General features: G+C 41.6%; 1 protein-coding gene across 1 annotated transcript in view; it reads left to right on the top strand.

The window, feature by feature from the left end:
- LOC147734892 (C-type lectin mannose-binding isoform-like) overlaps positions 1-23,323 on the top strand; it is a 270,629-nt gene that overhangs the window by 149,679 nt on the left and 97,627 nt on the right. Inside the window, exons 4-5 of the mRNA XM_086953670.1 lie at positions 14,501-14,641; positions 17,086-17,200. Coding sequence (XP_086809796.1) covers positions 14,501-14,641; positions 17,086-17,200 — 256 coding nt within the window. The remainder of the gene's footprint in view (positions 1-14,500; positions 14,642-17,085; positions 17,201-23,323) is intronic.

Genomic DNA, 23,323 nt, shown 5'->3' with positions numbered 1-23,323 from the left:
ACTTGAAGACTTCTTTACCAACATTATGGAGCCTACTTTAAGTCAGGAGACAGGAACACAACTTGACCTGAGACCTAAAAGTAAATTCATGGCACCCTATAGCCATAAAGTTTTGGACTCTTTTGAATCCATTGTAGGAAAGGAAATCAATGAGCTTTTTAGATGTAATGAGCAAAACAAACCCAATCTGACTATTAAGGAACGGAATATCATCACACAATTAGTTTCTGATCAAGAAATAGGGCCAGATGTAGGAAGCCTAATACCGGTTGGTAACGACCGAAAGTACCGAATTGCGGCCGTTACCGACGGTATTAGGCATTTGAGATGTAGGGGCCTAATTTAAGGATCCCGATAATTTACTGAATCGGTAATTTAAGGAATGGGTAAATTAACGAATTTTTAAATACTGATTCGGTAAATTAGCAGATCCTTAATGTAGGAAGCACTCCAGTGAGTGCTTTTCACTTGTAAGGATTCAGTATTTACCACCAACTACAAGTTGGTGGTAAATAACAAAAAAATAAAAAAAAATTTAGGGCATGTATGTGCGCCACATATGCATCCATGCGCTATATAGGGGTGCAAAGGGGTGTCAATGTGACACCCTGCCACACTTGTAGGTCTACCCTCTTTGACCGATTCGGAATTTACCAAATCTGTAATTCTCATTCATTCCTATGGGCCTCCAGGCCCATAGGAATAAATGGGGAACACCGATTCAGTAAATACCGAATCAGTATTTACCGAATGTTACAGATTCGGTAAAATTTACTGAATAATTATCTACATATCATTTACCGTTTCTACATTACCTAATCGGTAAAATTCGGTATTTTAGAATCGGTAAAGATATGATATCTGGCCCATAATGTTTTGTAAAGCAGATAAAGGGGGTGCTCTCATAGTATTGGATACGTGTTATGAAATTAGAATCTGACCCCACAAGAGAATTTGCTAATGTTTTGTTAACAATTTGTAACAACGCTTTAGACAGAGGCACCATTACTGAACGTGATAAGAGATATTTGATTGAAGAAAATCCCAGTGTACCATATTTATATATCATACCAAAAATCCATAAATGTCCAGTAAAACCACCCTTTATACCTACAGTAAGCACTAGGAATTCTATACACAAGCCTACTGGCAAGTATATTGATAGACACTTGCAATCACTTGTGCAAAACATGACGACTTACTTAAAGGATACCACCGACTTTCTCACGAAGATAAGCACTATAGTTATTGATAAACAAACGCACCCTATACTGTGTACCATTGACGTCAAGTCACTCTATACCTCCATTCCTCATGACCTGGGCCTTCAGACCTTAGAGTCGTTCCTGATAGACAGCCATAAACCAGAGGATCAAAAACATTTTTTGTTAGAGTTAATGCACTTCACTTTATATCACAGTTATTTAATTTGGAATAATGATTATTATACACAACTGCCTGGTACATCCATGGGCAATTGCGCAGCACCTTCGTATGCAAATTTGTTTACGCACAAGTTTGAGTTAGATCACATTTTGTCACAGGAGCACTGGTCTAAGAATTTGGTTGTTTTTACAGGTATATTGATGAAATGTTTTTGATTTGGAAGGGACACCAATCTGAATTGGTTTCAAACATTTCACAGCTGAACACCATTGATGAACGTATTCAATTTACTTACAATTTGAGCTTAAACACTATTTCATATCTAGATGTTCACATCTCCATTAAAAACAATCAATTGATCACCACAGTATTTTCCAAGCCCACTGATCACAATATTTTTTTTCATTTTTCCAGTTTCCATCAAAAATCCCTCAAAAGACATTTACCTTACTCACAACTGTTACATATCAAACGCATTTCATCAACTGAGGAAATGTATCATGAAAACAGTTACAACTGATTAATACATTCAGACTAAGAGCATACCCGAATCTATCTTACAAGAAGCTATCAACCGTGCTAAAGTAAAAGCAGGAATTAGCTTTTTCAACCTCAAGTTAGATCTGATTCTAAAGACTTCAGAATAGTTTTTGTGTCAATAACATCATTAGGGGATCTAGCGTGTTGCATCCTTCCAGAGGAACACCCATCAAACTACGTGTTAATGCTACTTTTGATTCCAGCAATTTGGTTTATCTATTAAAATGCCCCTGTGGCTTACCGTATGTTGGTATAACTGAACGTAAGATTAAGGTTCGTCTTACCGAACATAAAAGCAACAGACTAACAAAGAACACCAAATCCTCAGTGGCGACACATTTTTGGGAGGCCAACCACAACATTGTCAATTAAGATTTATGGTCTTAGAACTAATCTTTGACAAAGAAGGTAGGGACAACAGAAACTTTCTATTACAACGTGAACTATTTTGGATAAATCAACTTGACTCTGTTTACCCAAAAGGGTTAAATGAGATTTTAGAATTTAGTTGCTTTCTTTTTACACATTTGATTTTAACAATTTATGTTGTTGTATGTGCGAGCATTTTTTCCATATCACATGTGCATTTAGGGGCTTATTGGAATTGTACATATTTATTTTGCTGTGACATTACTATTGTTCGTCTTTTTTACCTCACATCATGTTTGTACCGTTTGTACAGTGGCGGTACATCGGCGGCATCTCCGCGTGACTAAAACGCATGCGCAAAGTGTCTTTTTCACATCGTTTCACAATTTTAATTCTTCTAGTTTCACATTACTTGTACCACTTCTTCATAATGAGTTTGGGTCTATTTCTCACGGTATACTTTGTATTAATAAGGATTAGTATTTTGTTTATTTATTTTTTTCACTCGTAGTCATTCAGCGGGTTCAATTCCGATGTTGTAGGTATTTTACTTCCGGGTCACCGAACAAGGAAAACTTCTTGTTAGATGCGAGCGGATGACTCATGATAACAGGTATGTTGCATCTGAGAAGCTCTCTTTTCTTTTCTTTTTAAGACCTTGGGGTGATTCACGCTCTTCGCACTTGGAATGTTCAGGATTACTGGCACATGTTATTCAGTTTTGTATACCTTTTGGGTTTGAAACAGCTCAGCCAGTGGCACATAACTGAAGCACACACTACAAGACCCACAAACCAACGCAGACTCATTTGAGTCGCCCATTGGAGGGCTCATATCTTTAAGTGGGAGGTGTGGCCTCTATGCCAAAATGACTCTCGTGCCAGTGAAGAGTGCAATGAGCATGAAACGCGTCCGGCGTGAATGGACAGGCATGCTGTAAACTGGATCCGTTCGCTGATCCGGCTTTTACCTCATGAAGGTTGCTGCAGTGGATGTCAGCGTGCGTCTCCAACAGATGGGAACCATGGAGCTTTGATTTATACGCGGCCTCCCAGCCGCGGGAGATGCACCACCCGGTAATTTGGGGCCACGGAGCTCCGAATCACAGAGTCTCAATGTGGAGGCATCCATGGAGGACTGACAAGCCGGATGTGCGAGTGAAGGCCCATTGGTGGGCTTGAAACGGCTCAGACAGCGGCACATAACTGAAGCACATACTACAAGACCCACAAACCAACGCAGACTCATTTGAGTCGCCCATTGGAGGGCTCATATCTTTAAGTGGGAGGTGTGGCCTCTATGCCAAAATTACTGTTGCGCCGCTGAAGAGTGCAATGAGCACAAAACGGGTCCGGCGTGAATCGACAGGCTTGCTGTAAACTGGATCCGCTCGCCGATCCGGCTTTTACCTAATGAAGGTTGCTGCAGTGGATGTCAGAGTGCGTCTCCAACAGATGGGAACCTTGGAGCTTTGATTTATACGCGGCCTCCCAGCCGCGGGAGATGCACCACCCGGTAATTTGGGGCCAAGAAACTCCGAATCACAGAGTCTCAATGTGGAGGCATCCATGGAGGATTGACAAGCCGGATGTGCGAGTGGAGGCCCATTGGTGGGCTTGAAACAGCTCAGACAGCGGCACATATCTGAAGCACCCACTACAAGACCCACAAACCAACGCAGACTCATTTGAGTCACCCATTGGAGGGCTCAAATCTTTAAGTGGGAGGTGTGGCCTCTATGCCAAGATTACTGTCGCGCCGCTGAAGAGTGCAATGATCACGAAAAGCATCCGGCGTGAATCGACAGGCTAGCTGTAAACTGGATCCGCTCGCCGATCCGGCTTTTACTTCATGAAGGTTGCTGCAGTGGATGTCAGAGTGCGTCTCTAACAGATGGGAACCTTGGAGCTTTGATTTATACGCGGCCTCCCAGCCGCGGGAGATGCACCACCCGGTAATTTGGGGCCAAGGAGCTCCCAATCACAGAGTCTCAATGTGGAGGCATCCATGGAGGATTGACAAGCCGGATGTGCAAGTGGAGGCCCATTGGTGGGCTTGAAACAGCTCAGACAGCGGCACATAACTGAAGCACACACTACAAGACCCACAAACCAACGCAGACTCATTTGAGTCGCCCATTGGAGGGCTCATATCTTTAAGTGGGAGGTGTGGCCTCTATGCGGAGAAGAGTGGCTCAATGGTTAGAGTGGCAGACCCTGATGCAGAGGTCTAGCCCGGGACCAGGGTTCAATTCCCCGCCTCAGCGGGTCTTGGGCTCAAAATTCCACGGACCTGATAATTCTCGCCTTGGTGCCTATTCTAATCATAGAGTCCCACTCTGCAACTCTGGGCAATAGCTTGCTTAATCTCCACAACAGCCCCCACAATGCTAAAGGATGCCTGGCCTTCACCTTGGGGGTGCCCAGGAGTGGACGCCTCACAGAAAAAAGCCAGTACGGGTTCCACAGCGGTATTCGTACAAGCGCCTTGAGACCCTTGAGGGTGAGTAGTGCGCTATACACTTAACAATTTACATTTACATTTATGCCAAAATGACTGTCGCGCCGCCGAAGAGTGCAATGAGCACGAAACGCGTCCAGCGTGAATCGACAGGCATGCTGTAAACTGGATCCGCTCGCCGATCCGGCTTTTACCTCATGAAGGTTACTGCAGTTGATGTCAGAGTGCGTCTCCAACAGATGGGAACCTTGGAGCTTTGATATATATATATATTTATATATATATTGTTTAAGCAAACCTTTGAACAAAGGACGCCGCACTCTTTCTGGAAATTTCAACAGTCAATTTTATTGACCCAGCATCTTCATGACCCTCCTACGCGTTTCGGACTTCAACAGTCCCTGTTCTCGGTAGTTTTACAAGTCCTACATTTGTTTCTTGTTATTTATACTATGTCACTACTGTTACCGTTAAGAAGCATTGTGGGCATAGTAGTTTTTAGAAAGATTTACTTTTATCAAGGTCGTCACCAGTAATTTGGACATTTTTCCAACCGCATATTTGTCAACCTGAGTGGTTTAAAGTACGTAGAGCATAGTTCTGCTCCTTAGAGCAAGGTGATGTCTCTCAAGTAATTATAGTTCGAGTACTATAATTATATGGCTGAGTGCCTTTCAAATTCACCACTTAATTATTTAAGGGCGATTTACAAAATCCAAGCTAAGGGCTTGTATAGTTGATACATGCGGATTGTACTCACTGTCTCCTTTAATAGTGGCATACCTAGATACAAAATGATACTACTGAACAACAATTTATTTTTACTAAATCATGTACTGGGTTCTAATCTGTTATGTACTGGCTATTAACATAATTCTTGCACAAATTCAATCACGGTTTTCGGTCATAGGTTCAAAGTTCATATTTTCTTTTTGAACATTGCAAAAAAGTTTTTTGTGTTAGTCCTCTATTTTTAGTAGTTCCTCTCTTTAAAGGTTTTCTTCAGCTCAATCTATGTCGACATCATGGAACTTAAAACTGACATAGGCTTTGAGGGGCTCTTACATACATCGTTATTAGTTTCAGTTTGTTACTCCCGGTTCGTCGTTATAACTCATTGATCTTTATTAGAGGTGTACATACATTTCTTCGTCCCCATTGAGGCCTTGTGGGATTTTTGTTTTTAAGCGGATAATAAGTTTAGATTCTAGACGTCTGAGTTTTTGTAGACTGTTCCCTCCCCTTTCATGGTCCACTATTGTGGCCAGACCAGAATATTTCATATTTTGCCATGTTTTGTTCTTATGAGTCATCAGATGTTTAGCTATGGCATAGGTTGTGTCTTTATTCAGGAACGCTCTAATGTGTTCAAGAATTCTTTTTTTAAAGCACACATAGTTGAGCCAATGTAGCATTTGCTACAATCGTATTCAAGGATGTATACTACAAAGTGTGATTCACATGTTATCTTTGATGTTACTTCAAAAGTTTGTCCCTTTGGATCCTTTAATGATTTCAAGTTTCTCCCAACTTTGCATGCCTTGCATGACATGCATTTGGTAAATCCACGTTGCCTCTTTTGCAGCCAAGTTCCTGTTTTTTTGACCGTGAAATGACTGTTCACTAGAGTGTCCTGGATAGAAGGTGCTTTTCTGTATGAAATCAATGGACGATCGCCAATCAGATTTCCAATGTTCGGGTCTTTTTTGAGCACATTCCAATATTTTGATAACGTTTTTTTAATTTAATTTGAAAACTTTCTTTCGAATATGTTAGGACTAATTGTGGTTTGTCCTCATTTTGTTGTTTACTGAATTTGTTTTTATCAATCGGTGTTTGTGCTCTGTTCTTTGATCTAGCTCTCTGTTCTCCATGGATAATGTCCCTCTGTTTATAGCCTCTTCTGGAGAACCTTGATCTTGTTTTTTTGAATTTGTTCTCTGCTGTTTCTGAGCAGATTCTCTTCATGCGGAGAAATTCTCCATATGGAATGCTTTGTTTTAATGCCACCGGATGGAAACTGGTGCCATGCAGGATGCTATTTGTTGAGGTTTTTTTTTTTGAAACACTGTAGTTTGCAGTTTGTCTTCTCTTATGTATACTTTGGTGTCGAGGAAGTCTGGTTCTTTTTTTGAATATTGTGTGTGAATTTGAGCCCCACCTTGTTGTCATTTAGGATGGCAATGTACTCCAGAAGTTTCGATTTGGTGCCTTTCCACAAAAGGAGGAGGTCGTCTATAAACCTCAACCATAAGGTTACATAGGACGTGTATGGTTCATTTTCCTCTCTCCAAGCCACTCATCTCTCCCACCATCCCACGGTGAGATTCACGTAACTTGGAAAGAAGGAAACTCCCATGGCTGTTCCACGCTTTTGCGAGTACAATTTGCTGTTAAAGGTGAATACATTGTTAGTTAAACAGATTTCAATCATGTCCATGATCATTTGTGTGTTTTTTTTAGCTCAGCAATAGGTCTTTGTTTTAGAAAACACGCCATGGCATTAAGACCAATTTCGAGGTCTATGGACGTATACAAAGAAACAACGTCAATGGTCACCAGCATTTTCGGGTTGCCAATTGGTTTCCATAAGAATCCTTAAAAAGTCTCCAGTGTCCTTAATGTAAGAACTCAATGTAGGAACTATTGGAGCTAGGAAAAAGTCGACATACGATGCCATATTTTTAAGTAGTGATCCACAGCTGGATATTATTGGATGTGCTGGTGGTTTATGCAGAGTTTTGTGCACTTTAGGTAAAAAGTATATCGTCAGAGTTATTGGATTGACAACTGTGAAGAAGTTTTCCTCATTTTGGCTTAATAGCCCTTCTTCATACCATCCCATAATTCGCCTGTGGATTTAGTTTGTCATCTCAAGGATGGTATTATTGGCAACAATGGTATAATTTGATGTATCATTAAGTTGTCGATTGGCCTCTTCAATGTAGTCATTAGTGTCCATAATTACGATGTTTCCACCCTTATTGGCAGGTTTAATTTCAATGTTTTTATTTTCTCTTAGTGATTGTAAGGCTTGGCGTTCATTCCATGACAAGTTTTCTTGTTTTATTGTTATATTTTTCATAGTTTCCAATTCCGCAACCACTAGATCATGAAAAGCATCGATACGATTGCCTGGGTGAAGAATCGGACACAATTTTGACTTCTGTTTGAATTCCGTTCTTGGATGGATGTTTGATTGGATTCCCATGTCTGCTAATACCTGAGTATCAGTAATTTCAATTAGCTCTGTTTCATGGGCCAGTTCCTGTGCTGTTCTCCAACAGGGTATTTCGGCAATGACAAGGCCCTGTTGCTCATTGGGCGGATCTATGTGTTCCTCTGTTATTGCCTCTATTGTTTGTGATGTTTTTTTTGCGAAAAATTTCTTGAGCTTTAATTTGCGAATATATTTATACATGTCTATCCGCGTTTCAACACTGTCCTGATGCTTGTCTGGACAAAATTTAAGACCTTTATTCAGCAGTTTTTGTTCTGTTGTGGATAGATTGTAAATGGACACATTTATGATCAGATTATGTTCCATTTGAACTTTCTCATCAGTGTCTATTTCCTCACTGTGGTTCTGTTGTGCAATGGTTATCTTTGTTTTTCTTCCTCTTCGGGTTTTGCGCTTTGGTCTCTGTTTGCTGTTTGACCCCTTCCGCGGCCCCTGATATATCCTCTGCCTCAACCTCTTCCTGTTGTTTTTGGATTCTGTTGATCTTGATACAGAATTTGCATCTCCCCTAAAAAAGATGTTTTTTTGTTTGTGTTATTGTTGCTGCTCTCTGTTCTCTTTCACTTACATCTGATTCGGTTTCACTTGGTATCATTGAAGGACCTGATCTCTTTAGGTTTTGTATACTTGGGGAGGTGTTTAGCAAGTATCTTAACCATTTAGGATCTAGTGGCGACTCCTAATCCAACCACCCCACCCCCGCCCCCGAGAACATTTAGAGGGCTAATGCTACCCATCTTCCACTTTTCACTATCGTGCTTCACTATTCCCTTGGTCCTGAAGAAACGCCGGGGATGCTTTGGACCAATGATGGCGTGAAACATGTCGACCTAATCAGTTACCAAGGCATATTACGCTTATTGTGGTAACACAAAACCTACGGGTTATGTTACTGTACCAAGGGTACCTGTTCATTAAAGACTCTCTAGGTATACCCTTAGGTATTTTTTAAAACTCACTGCACGCACGATTACACCCTATTCTTAGGACTCCACCCACACACCCACATGCACCATACGGCAGTTGTCTCAAAAGATCTCCGCTAAAGCGACCCTTCGGGGGACCCGTAGGGCATTGCACCGCCGGCCAGACGATGAGCAACCGGCCGATGATGAAGCATGACATCCTTTGGGGTGTGTGAGGGCAACAAGAGACAAGATATGTCTTGTCCATCTCTACCCCTCACTCTCTACACCGGGTCCGCGACCTAAGATGCTCCTTTCCCTTCTCCTCTCTCTATTTGGAACAGTACCCCCTTTTTTTGTAAATTAAAGTCTTTGAATGGGCCAGATAGTCCTTTCCTTTCAATATTTATTAATCAATAACTTCCTACCATTTTAACCTATGGGCCATGGGGTTTGCAATGGGGAAAATGACTTGGGCCAGTTTTCTAGCACCATGGCTTATAGAAACATATTTTATAAGTAGTTCCCTAATTTCTACAGGACCTCCACCCCCTGTGCAACTAGGGGAGACTTCAGGTGTTCTGAACCTGCAAAAATATTGCAGATCCTCCTTACCCAGTGCTTCTAGCATCAAAGTCGAATTTGAGCAGCACTATAAAACAATGTAGGGAGTGAAATGTGAAATTTCATTTTACCCAGGCATATCAAAACTAATTTTATAAGGGTGTACCTTATAGATAACTGACCCATAACCCCTGGGATACCTAGAGAGACCCTGGGGATACCTAATATGCCAAAACATTGTAGGTTTTCCATTTTTAAGGGCCCCTACCACCAAAGTCATGTTTGGGCACAATTTACTGTTTAAAAGCATTCACGACAACCAGTGCTCCTATTAAATTGAACATAGGCTTCAGCACTGCACACAAGCTAGTGCAGAAAATCTGCTGGCCTCTAAACTGCCTTGCCCCAGGATACTGGGGACTTCTAGGTAGTTTCAATCCCTTGCCCTATTATATACTAGGGGCTTATGGTGTAGGTCATGCCAGTTACAGGGGTACCCCACCATACGATAGTATACCCTAGTGTATGCTGGGTGTCTTAACTGTATTCTAATGTGTTCCTTTCAGATTTGCACTGGCCTGGGTCTGGTTAAACAGAGCCCAGGGTCATTCAGAGTCAGTTACCACCAGTTCCAGTCAGCAAACATTTGGGGGGTGCCCAGGGCACAGGATGACTTTTGCAACAATGACATAACATTTTAAGGAGTAAGCAGATAGACTGGGGTCCTGATTAGCAGGATCACAGGTAGACTAGTCAAAACAGTGTAAAATCAAAGAAAAAGTGGGGGTAACCATAAGAAGCAGATCCTACTTTCCTACACACATTCAACAAGGAAACGTTCTGACCTACAGCAGTACTTGAATCTCAGTAGTCTCAGTAAACTTGCCTATCATCTGACCATCTGACAATGCTCTTATAGGCATGTGAAAGAACATGGCTTCTCAAATCACATATCTCATATCGCTCATATCATGTTGACTCTGCTAGGGATGTCTTTGCACTCACGGCTCATAAAAGTACTCCTGTCCAACCTATCATCACTCATGCAATGTCTCTACATAAGTACAATACATAGGGACATTCATAGTATTCACCTTGATGGAGTATTATAAGCTGTAAGCACAGGCATACACTGAATACGGTGGCTACCAATGCTCATGTCACTCTGGCCGGTACGTTCAGGTATAATCCACCTTTCATGGAACCAACTCACAGTGTGCAGGTAACTCATCTATCTGGAATTTGTTCACTGTTCACACATGCAAGAGTCCCACACCCAGGCAATCTTAGGAATTTCCTGCAACAAACATGCACACTCGTCAACGGAATGAATCTCTTTTTATGTCAATAGCAACAGGTGGCTTTCTGTTGCTGTGCTGCACTTGCATGTAAGGTAGATCTAGTGAAGAGCTCTCCATCTTGGCCAGCATGTGCGCTTTGCACTCTAGCTGAATGCATTCCTTGTTGAGGCGCCATGCAATCTGGCATGATACCTACCAAGACGCGAGTCTTACATGCGTCGTGGCTCTGCACATCTAGGTTAAAAGTGCCCAATTTAACCAAAATATGCATGGAAAGGGTCAGCATCTGAGATGGGAAGGATTGTCTCTTGAGACCAGTGGCATAGCAAGAGAATCATAACCCTTATTTAAAGGAAGTAAAATGGAGACAGTGCCTCAGTTGGGCAGTCAAATAAAGCCACAACTGGGTTGCGGTGCCAGACAGCTGCTGCACAATGGAGACTGTGCCTCAGTTGGGAAGTCAAATACAGCCACAGCTGGGCCACGGTGCCAGACACCTGCTGCACTATTGATAACAACACCCACTGCTTAGATCTTGGAAGCTGGTGCTGCAAATACTCTTCCAAAGAGGAATATTTGAGGAGAAACGAGGATTCATAGCCTACATTTCAGTTTTTCTTTTTCTTTATTTGTTGATGGTTTATTCTTGCCAACACCAACTTCAGTGTGGGCAAGAAATTAGGGGGGTATTAGCAAGGGCTTCATTAGCACTTTTTGCCAATAAAGCGGTGTCTTTTTTATCGCCCAATTACCAAGCTGTCGCTAACAGCAGGTAGCGGCAGCTTCCAGGTGATATCGACTGGTTCGGGATATTTATCGCTAATGACATGCAAAGTGGGCCTACCCAAACTGGTAGCGACTGAAAGCAGTTGCTAACACAGCTATCGCCTAATAGCAATACCCGCGACGCGATAAAAAAGCGAGCGCTAACCGTGATTAGCACCAGGATTTTACACCTTGAAAAAACCTGACTTAGCCATATTAGTCAATGGGAGGTAGATTCTACGGCTAAGTCCCCACCTGCCTATTAGCAAGATTTTCCTTAGCAATAGGATTTTTATAATTGGAAATCTCACGTTATAGATGGGATTCTGCGCTATAGCTGGATTAAATCCAGCGACAGGAGGCGATAAAAAAAATTGTGCTAAGCGCGGTATGCGATAATTATCGCAAGTTGTTGCTAATATGCCCCTTAGTTCTCTGCAAATCCCAGCCTCATGCCACCCATCACCCTGGTGGCAGGCATACTATAAATAATAAGCCCTGTCACTTTCTCCATGGCAAGGTTTGCAAAGCACATTCCTGTCCGCTTTAACTACATTTTATAGTAACATGAGTTAAGATGGAATAGTAATCTTGCATTTTGTAATCTCTTATCAATAAAACCCAGTAGCTATCAGTATTGTTACACAATGGTTGTGCATTTTGCAATGTGCGAGCTCCACTTTTTGTGATTTGTTAGATATTGAAAATCACAGAAACAATATATAAAATCAGTGTTAAGTATTGAAAGAGTTTTTCTGGACTGTCTACTAATTCACATGCATATGTTTAAGAAGAAACTCCAGACCTCTTGTGCCATTATGATATGTTTACATGTGGTTATCCTCTTCAATATCTTCACTGCAAAGGCTTTGTCCTAAAAGGTGATGTTGTGTAGGCTATTAATATGTCACTTTGTACCAGTGCAAAGTAACCAAAAGTGAAGCACAAGAGGGAAAAGTGTTGATGTGGTATTTACTTGTCAGTGCAAAATGTATTTTGGGCTGAATATTTCCGTAAAAGAAATATTCAAGTCAAGTCAAAGAATTCTTATTTTTCGGCATTTGAGGCCATAAAAGCACAATTAAAAAATACAGCACAATTCATGCAATTAATTTTCTTAGATATAAAGTGCACGTGCATTACAATGTAATTCCGAATAAAAGTTCCTAAATATAATAAATATATAAAAATACACATTTCAACATTAAAATGTGAAAAACATGAGTTTGGAAGAAATTAGTAATCACAGAAATGGGTTAAAATGATCGAATTAGGCAAGGCCTAACTTTAAAATGGCTCGACGTTCACACCACATAGAAAATAAAAATCAAGAGACTGAGTACACAATAGGCATGCTAGTATCATATTTTAGTATCCTGTAGGCCTCTGCACAGTAAATTGTTCTGAGGTTTCTACATAACTGTAGTAACCAGCAGTGTCTCTCCTTCTTGTATGCCGGGCAAAAGAATAATACATGTTGAACCGTCTCCGATATATTATGGCAGACCGGTCAGCCCGAGTCAGAATGCCTCCCCAGTTGTTTGTAAAGGCACGTAATGGCAATACTCCGTGCCTAAATTGTAGATAGAGTTTTTTGGCTGGATGACATCAAGGGCAGGTTCTAACCTATATTGCTCTTTAGCCTCTAGGAAGGTTGCAGTCAATTTAACAGGCACAGGATACCTCTTTATCTGTATTACCTAAAGATCTTTGACAGGGCCTTCCTGGATATTGACAGGCAACTTCCTTCAGCATTAGCCCATACGTCGCCCAACCCCATTGCTTCTAGAGAATTCTTATTATAGACCAGCCATGGGATTTTACTAGCGCCCTGTAAATTTAGCACTTCCTTCAGCTCTTCTGTAAAAACTGGTAACTCTGGGGTACTCCATAAATGTTGCCATTGTAAGAGGGGTCTGAGAGCAACTTCCTCTGCAATCGGGCCGACCCCAAGATCCACTTGTAGTGGCGTAAGTGGTGTACTTTTGGGAAGACCTAAGAGTTGCCTGGCAAAAGAATTCTCATTCTTGGATAGAGGGTCAGATGTCCAATGGCCCCAGATTTCTGCCCCGTACCAGGCCACCGCCCTACCTTGAACTTTATAAATTTGCATCACTGGTCCAACCATTTTATGAGTGTACCTCCTGAGCATCTTTGTGATTTGTTAGATATTGAAAATCACAGAAGCTATATAAAATCATTGTTAAGCATTGGAAGAGTTCTTCTGGACTGTCTACTAATGCACATACCATCTCCCTATATTTAAGATGAAACTCCAGCCCTCTTGTATCATTATGATATGTTTACATGGGGTTATCCGCTACCACATCTTTACTGCAAAGACTTTGTCCTTAAAGGTGATGTTGTGTAGGCTATTAATATGTCACTTTGTATCAGTGCAAAGTAACGAAAAGTGAAGCACACAAGGGTAAAGTGTTGATGTGGTATTTACTTGTCAGTGCAAAATGTATTTTGGGCTGAACATTTGCCTAAAAGAAATATGAAACAAAGCTTTGAACTACTTTGAATTAAAGAGGTGTCCTATGACTGACACATGAGCATTCCCACACAACCACTCATGGCTTTTGATACAAAGTAGAAGAATCATTTTTTTCTCAAAACTTTTAAAAATGTCTGTGTTGGTTGTACTATATGGCACATATGCAAAGTATGTCTAAGGATAGCATTTTGTACTGTAGGAGTACCCTTTCAGTACAAAATACATGTTAGACATTTCACACAGAGCTTTGCATTATGATGTGAAAGTGAATATGCAGGGTTTGGCTGCCAACAGGTTCATCTGCGCTTTTGGAGGCGAGCACCATATCTTCATCAATATGGTGCTGCTTCTTCTCTCACTCAATGCAGCGCATCTGTCTTTTTGGCTGAATGTTGAAGATCACTGTCAAGAACTATCATTCGCCATCCCCAATGTCTAAACTGATATACATTTTGTTTGTCTCTTCAAGTCAACCTGTCTCTGCCACAATTCTCACTTGGCCTCCATTCACAGCGAAGAAGAAAATCATTTTGTATTTGTTCTGATGGGGAAACCAGTGAATCCCTACAACAAAAGCGCCTACTGGATAGGAGTACACGACAGCTTCAAGGTGAGTGACTTTCATACTTCTTCATATGGATGTTAGTCTGGTGGGTGCCAATCTTTCTGCCTATTTCACATGCATTTCATATAAAGTTTTCTACTTTATGCTTGACACTTCATTCCTATTGATAATTTAAAATATTGGTCTACAAGTTCACTCTCTCCTTAGACAGCCTGTTTTGTATCCATTCATTAGAATACAAATATACCTGCATTATTCAATAGCCTCTTTGATCAAGGTTCTCATGCAGAAAGGCATGACCACTCCTGGTACAAATACCAGATAAGCTAACTTATGTTGCGATCTCATACACTTGAATCCCCAAAGTTGAAATGTTTGCAAGCACAAAAGGGTTTTTCTGAAAGACTTGACCCATTTTAAGACTAGGTTTTATCAACTCCTATAATGGGTTGTTACTGGTTACCCATTCTTCATTTGAGAGAGGCATGTTGTGCATGTCCCTTACAAATTGTGAATCCATACCATATGTATCAATGGTTTGCAACTGCAATTCTGTTCACAAGCAAGTGAAAAGTTACTGCCTCCCATATTAAAGCATCCATATTTCCTTTAAGGATATCGGGCTGCTTGGTGGTATGCTGACCCTTGCAAACCACCACTGGCAGGGAGCTGAAATTTGCAACCTACCTTATAAATATTAATGAGGTAGGTCCATTTGCAACCCACTCCAATTCTTTATTTTGTGCACCTATTAATTAGTAGATGGATCAGTTTGCAAAATACGTTTCTGGTCATAAAAATGGTTGCAAATTGTGACTGTTGTATGCAACCAGAATGCTTTACATCTGACATAAAATTATTTTGCTTAAGACAGATCTTTTCTTAAAAGCAACATGAGGCATCCCTCTTCTCTCGTATGAACCTTTATTGTATATCATCACTTTAGATTAAAAGCGTGACGTACTATTACTATGTACTACGGCTCTTTGGATTGCTTGCCCTGCATTGCTCTCCCAATCGCCCTTTCATGCTTTTAATTGTATTCTTTCTTTCTCATAAACATGTACGCAAAACATTTATCTCTCTCACTTTCTCTCTCTCTATTTCTTTTTCTCGTTCACATACCTATGCAAACACGCACACGCTTAAAAACACACACACATAGCAACAAACAAATTGGGCAAGCAAAACAAAAATACTGAGAATCGCTTCCGATTTAACTTTTCCTGGTCTGTCATACCAAACACCCAAAAGAGTTTTGGATCATGATCAACCGCCTCCGCATGGGATCGTAAATTGCTAGTGTAAGTTTACTACTACTAAATGCCTTCTGTGAATACCAAAAGTAGTAAGTTTAGGAATTTGTCTCAAGTTAGTAGTAGTGAAGTTAGTAGTCCTAACTTTACTACTACTAAACTCCTTCTGTGAATACCAAAAGTAGTATGTTTAAGATTTTGTAGGATTTCGTACTTCTCTGATTGGACCCCACACATTTTATTGTAGATTGATTCAACAAAATGCCTTAATTTACGAATCAGCGACAGCCGGCAAAACTCTGAGGACAGAAGTGTGAGAAGGCAAAAGCTCAAATTCTACAATACGCTCTAACCTTCACGACCACATGGATCATCAAATTGATCCATAAAAGCAGAGCTGACGGAGCCCCTGGCCCCAACGGTATTCCTGCATCAGTCTAGAAACAGGACGCTAAATGCTTGATCCTGGACACGGATTGGTCAATGGCCTGTCATGAACTGGGCTTGTCTGTGGTTTGTTTCTCCAATTACCTGGACTTTTGGAAAATGTTGTATGTTTATTACTTTGTTAAAATGGCTGCTTTGATTAAAGTGAAGAAAGATAAAGCGTAATCTGAAGCCTTCTGGCCTGAGATAGAATTGTTCATTTACTTTTGTTAACCTGAAGTCTCCCTATTCTCAAGATAGATATATTGGCTAGGTACATATACATGAAGTTAAGTATAGTTATTCTCTCATGACCATTACAATATTCTGGTAATGGAAATTTGTCATGCACATTTTTAAATCTCAATATTCTGGTAGACTTTCCGTCATACCTCAGCTCATCAGGACTCATCTCCATAAAAAGCACAATCTCTCTGGCACTTGGTACTTGATCTTTCTCTGTCTTTGGACGTAAAATGGATTTTGTAGGTTTTTACCTATTTAGTAACAATGAGGCCTTCAATGTTAAAATCTGGGTCATTGCCCAAAGGTCTTGTTGACATGGTTAGTGAACTTAAGAAATAAGCCTATAATAAAACTCAATGCAACTAAACGTATCAAACGTATTTATGGCATAAACAGACGGGCATGTATATTTGAAACTTCTCAGTGAAATGTACTTACTCAATTTGCTGAGTTCACTGTAATATATTACAATCAAGTTTGTGTTAACTTGTGCAATTCATTATTACACTTCTTTAGCTACAATGTTTTTGATTCATCACCATGCCTTTTTTATGCATGAAGGAGGGAGAGTATATGAATTCCGATGGATCTAAAATGTCAATTATGCCATTTGGTGAAGGCCTACCTGACAATCTTGGCAACGAAGACTACATTGGTTCCTGGTACATACAGAATGGTAAGCAGATTCCTGTTATATTTTCAAATTCACAGCTAGAAAAGGACTGGATTTAAAATCTGAAAGCTGTAGAATAATTAAATCAACTAACCAGCTGAAGAAACGTAAAGCTGTGAACTGTGTTCACCTGTTGTCTAAGCCTTCTCATAAATCAAGTTTTGTGATCCCAGATTTTTTTTAATGAAATGTTGATAGTATCAACACATTATTCATGAGAAAAAGCTGATCTTATTTATTTTGCAATATTGCTTGCATGACATCAAAGTACTCAATCAGAGTAGTGTTCAACTTCAATAGCAGAACTTTTAAACCGGCATACTTATTTTCACATTATTTATTTATTTAACTATTTTGGACCTTGCCCTCTCAGCAGCGTCACCCCAAACATTTTGCCTTCTCTCCCTTTGTTTGTTGAACTCTTTTTTATTGGCGTTTATCAATCTGTGTACTTTAATACTGTTAACCAATACTAAAATGCTTGTGGTCAATACTTCAAACTTAGTCCAATGACAGATATCTGGCTGGTAAATTTAATTTACTTGTCAGTCCTAGTTATTGTACTACAAGTACCCAGGGCCTGTACATTAAATGCTACTAGTGGGCCTGCAGTACTCATTGTACCAACCATTAAAACACTTTAAAACGTGTCTCAGGCATCCCACTGTAGCCTGTAGTTAAGTTTTGGAACTGTCATTTCCACCTAGCAAAACAAACCTTTTGTCAGATCTAAACCTTCCCTTTTAAATAATTATAAGCCATTCCTAAGGTAGGCCCTAAATGATCATAGAACACAGATTATTGTGTTAATAGAGTAGGTCATGTTTTTTAAGTTTTACATTTCCTGGTAGTAAAGTCGTTTTTCAATGCTGTAAGGCCTATCTTTCTCTCTTTTTTTTAATAAACAATTTTAATAGGTTTAATCGACCACGGAGTGGCCAACAATAGACATGGCAGAGATATAGTACATAGTATATAACAGGTTCATATTGCAACCATGACAACCAGAGCAAATGCAAACAAATGATGGTTGGTTTCCCAAGTGTGGTGACTTGAGGACAGTAGGAAAAAAGTTGAGCCACTTCCCTTACATATGATCATGCTTTCGGGGGAAGCCCCTCACCTCAAACACCACTCGTTCCTGTTGGGCACACCTATACATCCCATGATGCCACTGTGCAAGAGTAGGAGAGGAGAGACTCTGCCATTTTGCTGCAACATCAAGCTTTGCAATGAGGATGGTCGTACTCAGAAAGGCCCTTTCAGCCCTAGTGCCAACCGTACCCTCAAATACCCCAAGAAGGATCCGAAGGCTGGAAAGGAGTACTGCCCATCCCAGCACCTCAGCAAGGCATAATTGTATTCTCGCACAGGACCATACCATATGAAAGAAATCTGCCGAAGTGGCTGTGTACCATGTGCAGGCGGAGTCGGAGCAAAGACCTGCCCTGTGTAGGCACAAGGTGGGGGAGATAGGCTGCGTAGAGGTAATATGTTCATATTAATTGCAGTTTGGAGGAGATGGTGAGCTCACAGGGGCCATTAGGGCATCGTGCCAGTCTTCCTCTTCTAAGGGTCCTACCCAACCCTCCCACTGGGTCCTGAGGTGGTTAAACAAACCAGGAGTGTTTATTATGAGGGTTCGGTAGATATGGGAAACTCCCCCCTCTACCAAGGCTACCCATTAGGATTTTGGCTTCTAGAGATTACATTCGGGGAGGGGTTCAGCTTTGTGAACATGGCTATGAATGGAGTGTCTTATCTGAAGATACCTATAGAATTGGGTATGGGAGAGGATGTATAACTCTTGAAGGTTTGTCCCCAAATCTAATTGGGAAATCCCAAAGGCATCCCATGTTTTGAAGCCACTGAGGACTGTCACCTGCTTCAGCCAGGTGCAGTGCCATAGAGATTTTTTTTTGTGTAAGTTTACCGTCCCATTGCACGTGACGCAGTTCGGCCTGCCAGGCTTGAAATACTGCCTGTTTAACCCAAGGCATATCGGAGGGGACCAGGGAGCCAAAAAGCAATGTCTGCAGAGCAGAGAAACCTAATAGGGAGATCTCCAGTTTAAAAGCAGGTTCTGACCACCCCCCATTGAACCAGTCATGGACAATGAGAAAGTGATAGGGGACATAAAAGAGGTAAAGGTTGGACATGCCTAAGCCATCATCGAAGGGGCTTCGTTGGCAGTGAGCGAATGCCAACAGGGGCTGCGACCCCTGCCATAATAAGGTCTGTGCATATCTCTCTAGCCCCCTGAGCCATGACCTAGTGATCTGAAGAGGCAGGTTTTAAAAAATGGAGAGGAAGTGGGGCAGTATCATCATCTTGTACAGTGCTATACCGCCCATTACGTTAAGAGGGAGACTTTGTCATTTCGTTAGGTCTGCCTTCACCTTTTTGAGGAGCAATTGCAAGTTGCGCGCCCAGGTGAGTTCTGGGTGCAACACCACCAACCCGACCAAATATTTAAAGCTCAGTCTGTGAAGGAGAATGGATGAATTCCAGTCAAAGCAGTCCCTCGAGGTTACCAGGGGGACCAGCACAGACTTGGAAGGATTCATCTCAAAAGCCACAAGCAACTGGAGTCATTGAGGGCTAATCCTTGCTGGGTCTGCCAAGTATAAGAGAACATCATCAGAGTAAATGGCGATGCAGTCTTTATGGTTCCACCTCCACCCTTTGTATAGCGAATCTCTGTGGGTAAGTTGGGCCAGGGGTTCCATTGCTAGGGCAAAAAAGAGAGTAGATAGTGGGCAACCCTGTCTTTTACCCCGGTTTATGGAGGAGTCCAATAGAACTCCAAGTGCACACGAGAAAAGGGGTGAGAGTAGAGGACACCAACCATGTTCCAGAAAAGTGGACAGAGGCCGGCAGAGGTCAGTACCCTTTGAAGGTAGCCCAAGTCCACCTTGTCCATTGCCTTTTCGAAATCAATAAGACGTAAGGCTAGATCTTCCAAGACGGAGTGGGCTGGGTGTGGTACAGGCACAGATAAGATTTCCATTGGCACTGTGGCCTCTATTAAGTAGGTCCTGGGGGGAGATGGGGCACTGGGTGGTGTGACGAGGGAAACTGCAGGAGGTGAGAAACAGCAGAAAGTGGGCTGACAGCAGGCAGAGGAAAGGCCAAGAAACAACCAGAAGGAAGAAAAATAGGATCAGAAAACTCTCAGAAAAGAAGCAGAAAACAATAGAAAACAAGGAGCAGAACGAGATCATAAAATAATAGAATAGGAGCAGAAAACACTCGGAAAAGAAGAAGAAGAAGATAGAGTATTAGCAGAAAAGGAGCAGAAAAGGCTCAGAAAAGAAGCAGAAAAGATAGAGAAGGAGCAGAAAAGGAGCGTCTGGCGTCCATTGTAGTACTATCAATCTGTGTACTTTATTACTGTTAACCAGTACTAAAATGCTTGGGGTCAATACTTCAAACTTAGTCCAATGACAGATATCTGGCTGGTAAATTTAATTTACTTGTCAGTCCTAGTTATTGTACTACAAGTACCCAGGGCCTGTACATTAAATGCTACTAGTGGGCCTGCAGTACTCATTGTACCAACCATTAAAATAGCACTTTAAAACGTGTCTCAGGCATCCCACTGTAGCCTGTAGTTAAGTTTTGGAACTGTCATTTCCACCTAGCCAAACAAACCTTTTGTCAGATCTAAACCGTCCCTTTTAAATAATTATAAGCCATCACTAAGGTAGGCCCTAAATGATCATAGAGCACAGATTATTGTGTTAATAAAGTAGGTCATGTTTTTTAAGTTTTACATTTCCTGGTAGGGCAAAACTGGTAAAGTCGTTTTTCAATGCTGTAAGGCCTATCTTTCTCTCTTTTTTTTAATAAACAATTTTAATAGGTTTAATCGGCCACGGAGTGGCCAACAATAGACATGGCAGAGATATAGTACATAGTATATAACAGGTTCATATTGCAACCATGACAACCAGAGCAAATGCAAACAAATGATGGTTGGTTTCCCAAGTGTGGTAACTTGAGGACAGTAGGAAAAAAGTTGAGCCATTTCCCTTACATATGATCATGCTTTCGGGGGAAGCCCCTCACCTCAAACACCACTCGTTCCTGTTGGGCACACCAATACATCCCATGATGCCACTGTGCAAGAGTAGGAGAGGAGAGACTCTGCCATTTTGCTGCAACATCAAGCTTTGCAATGAGGACGGTCGTACTCAGAAAGGCCCTTTCAGCCCTAGTGCCAACCGTACCCTCAAATACCCCAAGAAGGATCCGAAGGCTGGAAAGGAGTACTGCCCATCCCAGCACCTCAGCAAGGCATAATTGTATTCTTGCACAGGACCATACCATATGAAAGAAATTTGCCGAAGTGGCTGTGTACCATGTGCAGGCGGAGTCGGAGCAAAGACCTGCCCTGTGTAGGCACAAGGTGGGGGAGATAGGCTGTGTAGAGGTAATATGTTCATATTAATTGCAGTTTGGAGGAGATGGTTAGCTCACAGGGGCCATTAGGGCATCGTGCCAGTCTTCCTCTTCTAAGGGTCCTACCCAACCCTCCCACTGGGTCCTGAGGTGGTTAAACAAACCAGGAGTGTTTATTATGAGGGTTCGGTAGATATGGGAAACTCGCTCCTCTACCAAGGCTACCCATTAGGATTTTGGCTTCCAGAGATTACATTCGGGGAGGGGTTCAGCTTTGTGAACATGGCTATGAATGGAGTGTCTTATCTCTCCTGTACATTAAATGCTACTAGAGGGCCTGCAGTATTCATTGTACCAACCATTAAAATAGCACTTTAAACGTGTCTCAGGCATCCAACTGTAGCCTGTAGTTAAGTTTTGGAACTGCCATTTCCACCTAGCAAAACAAACCTTTTGTCAGACCTAAACCTTACCTTTTAAATAATTATAGGTCATTTTAGGTAGGAGATAGACAAAATAAAACCATTTTTGTCTTAAAAAATCGGGAGTCTCTCCTGGCTCCAGTCTATTGCCATATATGCACTAGACAAAGTCTGAATTCTCTCTCTATCTGGAGCATCAATCACAAGAATTATTTTGGCATTTTTATTGCTGCCTGAAAGCTGGACACAAGGTACTCTGCAGAAGGTGCTTTTAAATTGTAAGTTATTGCTAAATACAGCATCCCCCCAAGGTCAGTGCCCGCCCCCCTCGCAACTGCACCACTTTTACCGCCCTAAAGCCAGCCCTAACCACACCTGACAGTTTATTGCAGGAAAGGGGGCAGAGGGGTGGTGGGTTAATGTTATTAGAGAAGTCCCATAATAAGTAATTTTCGGATCGAAAACCCGAGATTTCCATGGATAACTGTAACTATGAAAATAAATAAAACATATTCATGAAAATGCAACTTATTTGACAAGAAGGTAGCCCTTGCTTCCATTTTGGCGTCCTCTATTAGTTGGTGTGTTTTCAATCAACTATTTCGAAAATAAGACAGGCAATGCGCTGCCATTAAACAAGTTTCAGTACGGTAGATACGTCTAGGGCTAGACTGGGCGTAGTAGGAACCGTGCGTCTTACCGATGGCCCGGAAGGGTGGGGGCCTGTTTTGGACCAGTAGGGGGCCGTTTTTGACACTGGGGCCTGGATTTGCCGCAGTGATGCAATATCGTTCCCTTCTACCAAAAGCAGCAGCAGTGTTTTCCATGCCCCCACCCCCCACGGCTGGTCCGACTTAATCGCCAGGGCCAGTTTGCTTTCCCAGTCCGCCGCTGTATACGTCTTAACATTTCAAAATAAATAGCACGCATCTGATTGGCTGGATTGTCTATTTTCCTTTGAGCTGGCCAGCTATGGCGTGCTCTGTTGTGTGCACTCCTCAACGTCATTGTCCAAGGGTTTTGAGGGTGGTTTGAATGCACACTCATCTCCTGCCTTACCCAAGGGCAAGGAAGGGATTCTTCATACTATTTAGGTGTTTCCACTATCTGCCCACATGGTCGCCTAACTTTGCTTATGAGCTTGGAGGCTGGTTTGGGCCACCATTCTTACTACATTGCACAGGTTAGGAGGAATTGCAAATTTCTTTTTTTTTAATGCAGTTTCCGCCCATACATCAGCAAAGTCCAGCATAACCTTCCTGGGGGCATTAATGTCCATTAATGTCTGGCCACATTGATG

This window comes from Lissotriton vulgaris, chromosome 1_2, assembly GCF_964263255.1.
Source record: "Lissotriton vulgaris chromosome 1_2, aLisVul1.2, whole genome shotgun sequence".
NCBI lineage: Eukaryota > Metazoa > Chordata > Amphibia > Caudata > Salamandridae > Lissotriton > Lissotriton vulgaris.
Note: the sequence above shows the minus strand (reverse complement) of the source record. Positions and strands in the feature narration are given on the sequence as shown.